General features: G+C 34.3%; 1 protein-coding gene across 4 annotated transcripts in view; it reads right to left on the bottom strand.

The window, feature by feature from the left end:
• LOC109089579 (kelch-like protein 5) overlaps positions 1-13,358 on the bottom strand; it is a 62,650-nt gene that overhangs the window by 25,059 nt on the left and 24,233 nt on the right. For all 4 annotated transcript variants that reach the window (XR_006153717.1, XM_042716673.1, XM_042716674.1 and 1 more), the window contains exon 2: positions 3,508-3,690. Coding sequence is in view for 3 of the 4 variants with exons in the window: in XM_042716672.1 (XP_042572606.1) it covers positions 3,508-3,690 (183 nt within the window). In the remaining variant the exon portion in view is untranslated. The remainder of the gene's footprint in view (positions 1-3,507; positions 3,691-13,358) is intronic.

The following is a 13,358-nucleotide window of genomic DNA, read 5'->3' as shown; positions in this document are numbered from 1 at the left end:
AAATGAAAGTTTTTGAGGAAAACATTCTGAATTAAAGCTGAATTAAAACTGCAACTATAACCTTCAACCAGTTGGCTCCCATTGAAGTCCACTATATGGAGAAAAATCCTGGAATGTTGTCCTCAAAAATCTCAATTTATTTTCGACTGTAGAAAGAAAGACATGAACATCTTGGATGACATGGGGGTGTGTAAATTATCAGGAAATTTTTATTCTGGAAGTGAACTAATCCTTTAATGTCAAATACATTTAACCAGTTACTTGAATCAATCACAATACAGTGTTACTAATTACATTTTTTAACATCAAAAGCCATCTTCACACTGCAAAGGTTAAACAGAAGCTACATCTGACATGGCATTTATGTTTATTTAAACAGACTGTTTAATGCTGCTCATGTACATGTATTTACAAAAAAAATGTAATGTAAAGTAAATAGCCTATACATTTATAAAAAAAGAGAGGGTGAAGCTGCAATGTCATGACAAAATCATTATTGTTGATTATTGCTCTTGATTATTGTAACAATGATTAGAATTGATGATTAACAGTCTTTTGTCGGGAAAAGAATGTCATATTCTGGCTACAGACTAAAGAACTGTTTATGAATTTGTTTAGTGCTTTTGAGGAGTTAGAAAATCAAGACTTCACATTGGGTATTTCTGTAGTATGAAAAATAAAAGGCTATACTGTAAATGTAATGCTGCATTTAATGCTTTTCAAACATTTTTCATGTATTTCACTTTCATCATGACAGCCATAATAGATATTGAGTAATTGTGCAGGGGAAGTTTTTGCTGCTTTTTTGTTCCATTTTGGTGGTATTTTTGAGTGCTATATTGGGGGTGCTAAAATCTTATTGTTAACTGGTTACCAGCACTTAAATATAATGTTTTCACTTTGGAACAGTTGAAAGGGTTTTTGTTCCCGATTTCTGATTTTAAAAAAGTAACAATGAGATTGTGTGAATTCATATGAATTTAATGTGGATCTGCCAAAATTAAAAATTGTTACGAATTGCCTTGAGAATGTGTTGCCTTTCCACCTCCCGCTTCACAACTCGCTCTGGCACCACTGGAAGCAGGTGCATTCAAACATAGATATACAGAAACATCTGAAGCTGGTTATGGTGAATACTCATGCAAAAATATGATGAAAGAGAAGTAATGAGGAGAGAGAAGAAAAGAGAAAGAAAGAGATCACAAATAAGGCTTCAGCAGAAAAGCGGGGAGTGAAAGTACATTAGAGACTGTGAAATTCATTTAGCAGCATGAGTAACACTCAGCATTTGTCCTCTGCCACTCTCCTTTACTCTCTCTTTCTACACTTTCATCACTGAGCAGATTGCTTTTAAACATTTCACTTTACACTCAAGCAAAATAATCTAGCAGTTCTCTGTTTTTGCTCATATTAGAGTGTCACTGAATAACTGATTGAGCTTTCTTGTAAGTTCTTTCTCATAGCAGCCTGAAAGTCTGTGCTAAAGCAAGATTTTAGGTTGCAGATGGTGCTCTAGAAAAAAAAAGTTCAAAGGCTATTCAATATAAAGTGTATCTGTGTGCATTTGTGCATCATTATAAATGAAACAGCAGCAAAACCCTCCAGCTGCCTGAGGCAGCCCTGCAATCAGCAGAACTATGCCATCAACAAACACGTGGAAACAACACAAAGAGAAGGGTAAATTAATGAAGGAGAGGAGAGAATGAGCAGATCAGAGAAAAACAGAGGGATGGAATGCCAAGGTGCTGCTATACAATGGTGTTTCTTCAATTAGAGAAATGTTTCTGCCCCCTACTATGGTTCTGAAGTACAGTGCTTGTTAACACTTACAGTTAATATATTTTCAGTGCTATTAAAATTTTATTTAATTTGACAACATAAATGCTACATTCTATTCCATGTGTTTACCAAAACTGATTGGATCAGAGCTGACACACACAGAAGTCCCTAGCCAAGCATGCGTTTGTAAGTGAATAATGAAGACCATCTCTATGGGTAATTGATTTATAAATCAAAACAAATAGGACGTTTAATGGAGGTAAAGTCATTTGCATTTTGAAAGTGAATATTGTTAATTTATTAAATATTTAATATATTTTTAAATTTTAATAAAGTGGAATTGTTTATGAGATTTTTTTGTGTATTTGTGTATGAAGGACTGAATTTTGATTTAGTTCATACACTGGAATCACATACTAAAAAAAAAGAAAAAAGAAACTCATTGAGCTAGATTTAGACCTTAAGAGACTAAGCTGGAAAAATGTTTTGAAAAATGCATAAACAGCACGACTGGAAAGCTGAAGAACAGTGGGGGGGGGGTCACAACAACTGTGTCTGATGCATTTTTTGTTTAATTTTAATAATCATTAACAGTATAAAATATTCTAATTTGCAACAAAATACAAATATTTTGTTAAATAACTTTTCTAACCTATGTTTTGCATATTCACAATACATTACACAATACACAAAGATCATTTTATATCTGTAATTGAATATACACATAAATGCAGAGTCATTTGCATTTGTACTCTGAATTGAAAATATATGTGAACGCACTTTTGCATTTTTTATAACTTTTGAGACTTTTAATCCACAACACTGATTCACAAATATAAGCAGCTTAATCATTTAACACAGTAAGAATGATTTGCTTGTTTGTGTCTAAGGTCACATCTCAAATATGCACCTCTCCATAAATCTAGAAACTCGTCACATGAAAAACTGTTGTTGAACGTCTGTCAATCCATCAGGTTTTTGATTGTATTATGCCAGATTTTTGATTGTTAATTTCAAAATCTGTTGTGTGTGTTATCAAAATTTGGTGTCTAAAACATGCACGTCACAACTACACAAAATTTGCTCATTATTAATTTCAAACTCAGAAGCTGAAAATAGTCTAAAATTAACCACTTTCCCTTTCAAACAACAGAAAAAAAAATAAATTTTTATTATTATATTTTGATTTTCGGTTTAGTTTTAGTTATTTTAAATTGGGCATAAATAAAGTATAAATTCTTTCAGTCTGTATATGTTCCGTCTCTGTAACAGAGACTACACACAAAAACCACACTCAAAATAATACCATGACAGTTTCAAAATTCCAAAGTTTTATTCGTCAAATTCAGAAACTGCAGTACTTGCTGACAATGAACTGTGCTATAAATGTGCCACTGCTGCTACATTCAGCAGTAAACTGTAACTACCATCACTCATCTCCAGGGCATTTATGATTCAGCAACATGGACTGGATCTTGTCAGAGGCCCCACACTGAAGAAAAACCTGTCATTAGATTTACTTAAGTTTTAGGGTGTAGACTGAAGCTGTTTGGTTCAACTAAATGAGAATGTGATATCATTTGTATCATCTTTACAATGTTTCACAGAGAAGGCTCCACCATTATTTGCAGCACACTGGTATTGTGTTTCTGCTTGTATTGTAGTGCACAATTTTAGGGTTAGGTTGTGATTTCAGTAAACCAAATGTGTGTACTGTTTTTTGGTTACCTGTGTGCTGGTATTCTGCGGTCTCCGGCCAGGAGGACAACATCACAGAGTTTCCTGGTCCTCAGGTAGGCCTCCATTCGTCTGAAGGTGTGTTCAGCGTGACTGTGTGCCTGGAAATGTTCATCTGATACACACGGCTCCATCGACGCACATGAGGACAAAGTCGCACTGCTGTTAGATGTCCTGAAATACACACATGCACTGGATTAGTGAATTGGAATTGGAAATTTGTGTTTTCTTTTTTTTTTTTTCTTTCTGTTTGGGAGAAAAACTATAATTTGGGTGGCATGTTAGAATTATAATTAACATTCGATTTTTTTAAAGGCAGTAATACTCGATCGTTCAAAAAGAATGATTATTTTTAGAGCACAAATGTGAAGATGTTAACTGATATTGATATTATAGGTAAAATATTAATTAATAGGAATCACACAAAGGCAGATCCATTTCTAAGGTCTTGAGTGGTCACACTATTGGCAAATATCTGTTTATTCTAAGCGCATGCTCGTCTGCCGCTTTAAATTCGCAAGGTCGTTATATTAGGATTGATTCTGATTGGGTGTCAATGTTTGTATCGTTTGGAGTTTTATTTTTGTGAGGTTGTTTTATAAGATATAATTTCTCTGTGCCTTTATCATTATAGCTGTGGTCTGAACTCTTCTATTCTTTAATATTGAGAACTATTTTTAGAACTATATATTTATCGTTATCTTTATAGTTAACGTTCTTGGTGTGAATGGCGCTTAAGAGCCACTGCTTTACAGAAATTTTTGGGGACCCCCAAGTCTGCAACTTATTCTTATAGGCCTTGGATACTGATATTACTGGTACGTTCTATCTCACTTCAAGCACTTTATGCTTAATTGGACTAAAATATCAAAGACTGGAACAACAGAAACACATGTCATTTCATGAAAAAAAAATCTAAAACATTTTAAACAGAGCCATACGCTTTCCTTGCAAAATCAGGGCTACACACACTCAAAATTACGCACACATGAGCACGATCAATGGATGGATAAATATAGAGGGCTTTAGAGAGCTGTTAGTAATTAGCTTTGATGATGAAGCTGGCCATGAAATACACAAAGCAATTTAGCTTGTTCCCAAACGGCTGTCATCTATACTGCCTCTCACTCCCTCTCTCTCTCCCTTTATCACTCGCTTCCTGTCATTCTTGTCTCTCTCATTCCCCTTCTCTGCAGACTGCCTTGCAATCCCCATTTCCCATGTTCACACTTATTTTCTCTCTCTCTAGTGAACACATCTCTATAGTAGAAATTCTATCCACATTCAAGACCGCTGAGCTTCTGATTCATCCAGGATCCTTGATAATTAATAGTTCTTGCTGTAATTAATCACAATAGCCTGTAAGTGAGCCTCCAGAGAAGGCGATAGGAAACTCTAACTGCTCGTTCTTTTCAATGAATCACAATTTAACAGTCAAATACGCTCTAGCACTGCAATGCGAGACATTTTTAACTATGTCCATTGTTGAGAACCAGAACTTCAAGTTTTTGAGACTGCTATATCAGCAAAATCATTCTAATCACCCACTGGCTGTTTATAGAACAAGTTAAATACATATCCAAAACAGATCTTTGTTGTAATAAATGCTAATTTATTAAAAAACATGCATATAAACAACAGAAAATAGCATTAGCAGGGCCTAAAACTGACATTTTCCACACCTGCCAACTGCTAGTGACTTGAGAAAATTAATAATAACAACAACAATAATAGTACCAGCCGAAACTTTACTAATTTGTTGACAGAAATTAGTCTCATTTTAAAAAAAAAGCAAAAGTAGAGTTTTTTTACTACAAACAGGCAGTGACCGAGAAGTAATGAGTGATACTTTTTTTATTTTATGAATTTTATATTTTGTTTTGTTTTGTTTTTTTATAGTATTGAATAGTATTGGATAGGCTATGTTTTTTTTTTGTTTAGGAGATAGAATTGTATTATAAACATTAAATTTTTTTAAAGGCAGTACAACTTAATCATTTAAAAAGGATGATTATTTTTAGAACACAAATGTGAAAATGTTAACTGATATCGATATTAAAAGGTAAAATATTGCTAAAGGAATCACACAAAGGCAGATCCATTTCAAAGGTCTTGAGTGGTCACACTATTGGCAAATATCGGTAAAGGGAAGAGCAGTGTGTCACTGTGATGGTCTCTGGGGTTTCAATGTGCTCAGCAGCAGGAGATAACAGCCGTCAAACTACAATCTTTTATAAGCCAAGATCTCTCAGCCTCACAGACCATGATCAAATGGAAAATATATTTCATTCAAGTGGAAAGTTCAGAAAGACTCCATTCACACACACAGCTTTCAATCACACCAATTGAAAAGAAGACAGATGGTGAGATGATGAGAGAGAGTGAGTATATTTGAGCTCTCAGCTCCAAATCTTTTAAAAGCAATTAAAGTCTTGCAGTCAGATGAGTGTAGAAACCTAGTCTATCAAGTACCCTAGGGAAAGATTGAGAGAGATGGGGGAAAAAAAAATTAATAGGGAAGAGTTTTCATGGAGATTTAGATAATAATTCTTAAATTTTGTCTTTTAAAATAGTTATCGTATGGTTTCAGAAACCTGGAACATAGCGCTCAAGTCGAATGTACCAGTTTTGTAGTGCTTTTATTTTATTTTTTTGTCCATAATCACTTCTGTTGTATGGAAAAGAGTAGCACTGTAGTCAGGAGCAGCACATTCAAGTCTGCAGGTTAAATCTGAGACAAGACTAAGATCAGAAGAGGGTCGAGTCTAAATCAAGACAAGTCACTACTAAGACGTAAGTCTAAATACGCTTTCCAGTAAAATGAATGAAGCCAAGTTATCGTAATGCGAGATCTTCTCAGTGCAAACACAGTGTGCTCTGGTCCAGAGACACAATAGTAGCCAATATAATGTTATAGTTTTTAAAAATTAGTGTGGATGATTCTTGTTAATCAAGCAGATCAAAAAAAGATAACCAATTTACACAAATAATATGAACAAAACTGATTTACTAAAACAACATCCTGTTGTTCCTAACTCATTATTTTTAACTCATTTGTAGGATTTAGAATGTTTTATAGTTATTGTTTTATTTAAAGTAGCATGGAATATACACAAATTAAAACTAGAAAAATCATTTTGGTTTAGTGTGTCAGTTCAGTTGGTCAGGTAAACAAGAGGTTGGCAAAGAGTTAAAACTGACTGGTTTACATTTATCATCTCAACAAAGTGATTTGATAAAACAACATGCTGTTGTTTATATCTTGACTTGTTTTCAACACAGTCAAAGTGTGTAAAGTTGAATGCTGTTACCGTAATTCTTGCTGTAAATTAGCTGTATTTAGCAAGAAGACACAAAATAAAACCAGAAAATGCTAAATTCTACAAAAAGAAAAACAGCTGAAAAACACATACACGTTTTAGTGAATTTTTTAGTTCATTTGTGTTTTCAGACCAACAATCTATCCATGATGTTGTAGTTCTCAAGACCGGTCTCAAGTTCAAGTCAAGTCCATAACAAGACCAAGATCAACAGGGTTTTAGACTTGGTTTTCAGACCAATCTCAAGTACCACAACACTGAATAAGAGCCTTATTTATTTCAGTTCAAGTTTCACAGAAGAAGGAAAGCCATGTAGGTTTTAGATGACATGAAGGTAAGTAAATGACTACAAGGCTCTAGACTCATTCTTCCCACTAGTCGTGTTCAACATTCAACCCATTCTTATTTGTGATATTAATTTTGCAAAGGGGAATTCCTCTTTTGCTTTGTTATAAGCCACGATCTTGGTGTCACGTTTTACAAGAAAAGATAATTGTCTGTTTTGCTTATATCTATACACCTTTCACGTTTTAAGAATAAAACAAAAGATGGATATATTGTTATTTTTTATTAAAAAGCAAAACAAAATTAAAACATTAGGCTACAATAACAAACAATCTTACATAATGTTTATTGACAAAAACGAATGGCATACACCACATGCTGTATCATTTACTGACTATTAAACTACAGAATGTTTAGCAAACACTGAGGAATCAAATAAATTTAAAAAATAAAGTAAGAAACAAAGCCTCCATAGAGTACCATAAACAGCATAGACAACAAGCTTTTCAAAATGAAAAATAAAAATAAAAGTAAAACTAAACTTGCTAGGTGACAGTGCGTGTTTTTCCCACAAGAATACCAGCATGTTCACCTTCTCTGGTTTTAGAAGCAGTCTTTTACTTTAATTTAGCTTGAAAACCAAATCCTCCATCTTCCATCATTTACTCGATATTCGCGTCATTTTTGCCGTGTGCTGCGCACCCTTTCATGCTCGAGCTGACGCAGCGAGTAGCCTATACACCAGGCTCTACACCTGAATCACTTGCACTGAAAGCACCTCTCTTCACTTGATTAGTGAAATCTGTCTCCTGCTGCTACAATGTGCCATGACTCTGCAACACGCGCAGTATGGAGCAGACGCAGACCATGCACCACGTCAAATTTTAACTTGCGCACAGACATGTGCCGGTATTCGGTAATGCGATATATCACAATAATGAATATGCACGATATTGTTATCGTGGGCACTTCAAAATACAGAGAATAATTATTTATTACAAATTATAAAGAATTTTGAATGCATTTCTGGAATACTTTTCCCATCAACTGGTCACAATGCACAACACCTATGTATGCTGCTTGAAAGACGTGTGAAGTCTGATGTAAACAAGCACGCATGAGAAGCGCATGGCGGAACATGTGAGAGACACGCTGAATGAATACGCACATTCACTCTCTGACAGCAGATGACGCTAAACTGCAGAAAATGCAGCTGTTACCCTGGAAACCCCATAAATAAAGCAGCTGTGCTACTTTCTAAAAGTGATTTAAATAGCCATTCAGATTTTTGTATTTGCTATGGTGTTCATCAAAGCACCAAATACATAAATATTTATACTTAAAAGGTTATTTTCAGACTTTTTTTTTTTACGTTTTAATCGGGACTACAACATGCCCTAGACATTGTTTGCAAGTGTTCTGATTCTTTATTGCTCGGTCACACTTTACATTAGGGCTTCATTAGTTAACATTAGTTAATTCAGTTAACATAAACTGCCAATAAAAAATTATTCTAACATTCATTAATCTTAGGTAATTCCAATATTTAATAACGCGTTGTTAAAATCAAACGTTGCAACTGTTTTATGTCTATTTATCTATTTTTTAAAGATTAATAACTTCTGTATCAAATGTAGCTTTTGCTCATTGTGAATGTTAATGCATTAACTAAGATTAACTAATGAGGTCTTATTGTAAAGTGATACCTATTGGTACTTATAGTTCTTTTGAACTTTAATCATTGTAAAAAATTTTACTTTATACATTTTTCTGTATAAAAAAATAGTATTTAAATGTTCAGTAATTTTGTTATAAGAAAAAAGTTATTAAACCTGTTATACTGTTTTATGAAGCCACTTTTTTTAAAACCAAATTTCAATACCGTGATAAAAGCATTAGCAATTAATCGCAACATGAAAATTTGATACCGGCATATCCCTACTCGCGCATTCTCAAAAAATTGTCGCAGTCTAGAGCCCTGGACAAAATTTTTATTTATGGGTTAACTGTTCTTTAATTCAAGAAGTTTAAAAGCAAGAGAAGCAGACAGTAGGAACTGAAGAGTGAAATGCAGAGACAAACTGCAGAGATTCCCTCTTAAGCACTTTAGTATGTTATGAGTAGCAGGTTTTCAGCCTCTGGCTCTTCTCAATGCCAAAATTATTTAGTCTCATATGAAAACAGACTACAGGCAACATAAAACACATACACACACACTTCTATCTCAAACACCGCAAACACACAGGCAAATTCACAATCCTCCAAACACGACCTAACAAAGTAAACATCACACAAACCCCTGCACGAGCACAAACACACAGGAGAGAGGCAACAAGTTATCTCAAAAAGCCAGATAAACACCTGCCAGTTCCTGAACATCCCCAGTGGGCACTTGTCCAGTCATATTTGCACTCTTTTTCACACTCCCTCAGTTTCCTTTTCATAGAATACCTCTTTATTTCCAGGCTTCCTCTTTCTCTGTTCTTTCTGTCAAATGCTGGGGAGTAACAGTAACTAAAAGTAGTGATGCTACTCTAAGCCAAATGATTTTTTAGTACCAGCCCAACAGATACAATACCATTGTAAAACATTAAAGCTCTACACTGCTGTTTTAAATCACATTGTTTACACATGCACTACTGTAAGCCAATAATTAAACATGCTCTTCTAACCTCTACTCCCTCTCATATACAGTAGCATTGGATTGGTTCATTAATGAATCGATTAGCATTGATGATTCATATTAATCATAAAGTTAAAAAAAAAAAACTTAACTATGATTTAAATGAATGGATTCAGTAAAACAACATTTGAGCTGCAGATTTGTGGTGCGTTTTATATTTTTATTATCTGTATTTAGCAAGAAAACATGATAATACTGAATTTAGCACAATTGAGTGAAAAACAGCATTTTGTTTGGAAAGGTAAATGAAGTGATTCACAAAGAGCTAAAACTGCATGGTTTATATGTGAATTGACTGAATAATCCAATTCACTAAAACAACATGCTATTTTTTCAACTCAGTGGTTGGATTTTGCATGTTTTTACCAATATTTTTACTGATATTTAAGCATTTTTCCATAATCGGATATCGGTTTTGTAATATCGGATTAACTGATAAACGCGCCATCTTCTGGGTGTTTTGAGAATTGTGCACAGGATCGCCATTACAGCGCGTCTGAGGGGAGACGAGACAACAAAAACGGTGTGCAGGTACTTGTTTTGCTGTAGTTAGTCAACTTTATTTAACGGAACAGCCATTTATGCACAAATTAGATGCATTCCATAAACGCTTGATATGTAGTTTATGCAGCTTGGCTCTAAGAAATAGAGAACAACTCACGGAGGCATGTAAAATAATCATCGTCTTGTAAAGTCAAGAGTCACACAGATAATCCGTCATGATCCTCTCCCAATAAAGATGTAACTTTGCATGAGTTAAATAATATGCAGCCATTAATGAGCGCATGTTGGAAATAAAAGCGCTGAATTGAATTCTCTCTCTGTTGTCTATGCTCATCGTTAGTCTCATGAAGTTGGAGTCACACATAATCCGTCAAGATCCTCTCCCTATAAAGATGTAACTTTGTATGAGTTATGCTAAATAATACAGCCATGAACGAGCATATGATCGGAACTACACGCAGCTCCCGCACTACTCTCCATTCGAAATGAATGACTTATATAATATCGATATCAGCTGGACAGTGTAAAATATTGTGATATGAATTTTAGCACATATCGCCCACCTCTATTTCCAGGCTATAATGAGCTCCACTGATATCTGTGGTCATTTCAGAATGGATTTGAGCTGGGATTACAACACCATTTGGAGATCTGGATCAGATTTAAGCCTCTGTAGACCAATTCAGATGGGAATGAGGGAATATATCAGATGGAGAGGCAAAAAGTGGGATTTTACATTTTAGAAAAATCTGGTGAACATTAATTATGTAAATGCATTTCAAACAGCATCTTACAAGACTCTGTGTCTTATTCTACAAATGGGTATACATAACCACAGATTCATACTGACAGCATCATGCAGATAAGGAGACATAGAACACCAAAGAAGAAGAATAAAAAGGGTAAAAAAGAGGAAAAGGAAAGAGAAAGAAAAGGAAAGGGGAAATGGTGTCATGTGTGCAATTAAAGTCAAGCTGTCCAAAATATCAATTCAATTCCCAACCAGCAAACCCAATTATGACACATACAAGAAACAAGTTTTAACCTGTCTGATAGAGCTGGTATAAAAATAGCACTTATACATCCATTGCCTTCTGCTCTTGTTTTGATGCATTTATCCATAACTTCAAAAGCTCTTTTCTAGCTCTTGTGACTTTTAAGGACAACACTGTTTTGCAGGTTCAAATTGAAAGAGGGTTAAGGGGTCCAGGAATTCCCATTTGAATTAAAGAACTCTCTCATAAGAACAAACAACAACAACAAAATATCTGTTGAATGATTGCCATGTCATATTATAATTGTTCTACATTATTTAGTTTTTCTTCAGTGTACTGAAAGTTCTAGACACACCCAAGTGTAAAGCATTGTTTTTGTTTTTTTTTACCCAGTTCTTGGGTCAAACATAATCCATTGTTTGAGTAGTTTTTGTGTTACTCCGATCCTATTTTAGGTGATGTTACCAAGAGTTTTTGGTAAGTTACCAAGAGTTTTTGGTAAACTGATTCAAGTTAAACTTCCCAAATATACTTAGAGCAAATGTATTTTTTATTCTTTGCAAAAAAAAAAAAAAAAAAAAAACAGTATACTGTCAGCAAACCTCCTGACGCCGCTCAAGCTGAATATATAAATATTTGGTGTGCACTTTCCTCTTAAAAAAAAAATATATGCAACAAAATATCAGCAATGAGAAAACAGCAGTTAAGAAAGCACCTGATCATAGTGATGTGAAAAATGCAAGTTTGTCCTTTGATTTCGCTCATACCAGGCCCTTTATTCAATACTTCTATTCAAAACACTGATCAACACACATATAAAAGCACATCAAAATGGTAAACAGAAGTTCACTGTGTTTTCTTCATGCGCAACCAAAGCTAAATGGTTCTTGCGGAAGCTCAAACATGCTTCCACGATGTGAGAACAAACCTCACTGGTTCTTGTATGTCAAATCAATAAAAGCTTAAGTTTAATTGATTTGACTTTTGATCATGCTTGATTCAAGCGGATTAATTTTATGATGTCTTTAAGAACTTCTTGAAGCTTGAAAAATTGGTTGCATTGACTTTTGATGGATGTTCAAAAATGATGAAAGAATATTAAAAATGCCTTGATTTGTGTTCTGAAGAAGAATAAAAGTCTTTTGGGTTTGGAACGACATAATAATATACTTAATAAATTTAATGTATTTAATAAATCCGATTTTTTTTTCCCTCTTTGAGGTTACAAATATTAGTTTTATTATCTAAAATTAGGTAATGATTTTTTTTTTTTTTTTTACTTGATAAATATGCAAAAATTTGTTTTCTACATTAATGTTTTCTCCTGCCCTGGCCTAATTCATCCCTCTGGACAAAAAAGAAAACTTCTTTCTCTAAATCCAGACATAAAATGGAGAATTTAACGACACAAAATAAAAGATTCTCTCACACTCTCCATTGTTCCATAGAATAAAATGTGTGTATGTATGTGTGCTGACATAAATGGAAGTCTGAGCTGGAGGCAGTGAGGAGAGAGGGAGAGCCCTGGTTTGAATGCTCAACGGATATCAGATGCCTTGCCCCATTATCTCAACATCGTAATTGCAGTTTTCAGTTGGCTAGACGGTTCTCTTCATCTTCCTGTCTCTCTCTCCTTCCATCACTCTCTCGCTTTCTTGTAAGTCATAAACAGCCCCAGGGTCTGGAGGCTTATGGAGTCACACTTGAATCCTCAAATAGTCACTACCTATTTGTGCTTCAACTATAACGAACCTTGTGTTTGAAATAACAAAGAGGTGGCAGTCAAAGGCAAATTCATATGTGGTTATTGAATGTTATGAACAATATAAGGAGAGGCCATTTTCATTAAAGTACTTTTGGAGGACAGAAAAATAAATAAATCACAGTGTACTGCATGTAGCCTATCTGTAATCTAATCTTTTCAAGAAAACATTTCAGTTTTTTTTTTTCTAAATGCATGTTTAAATCAAAGTGTTACTTGCCATTTCTTTGCAATTGCTTGTGAAATTGACATCCAGTTTCTGAGTGCAATTTTTTTTCTGTATAAGACTGTGA

The sequence above is a fragment of the Cyprinus carpio genome, chromosome B1 (assembly GCF_018340385.1).
Source record: "Cyprinus carpio isolate SPL01 chromosome B1, ASM1834038v1, whole genome shotgun sequence".
Taxonomy (NCBI): domain Eukaryota; kingdom Metazoa; phylum Chordata; class Actinopteri; order Cypriniformes; family Cyprinidae; genus Cyprinus; species Cyprinus carpio.
The sequence above is the reverse complement of the archived record's forward strand: the minus strand, read 5'-3'. Positions and strand labels throughout refer to the sequence as shown.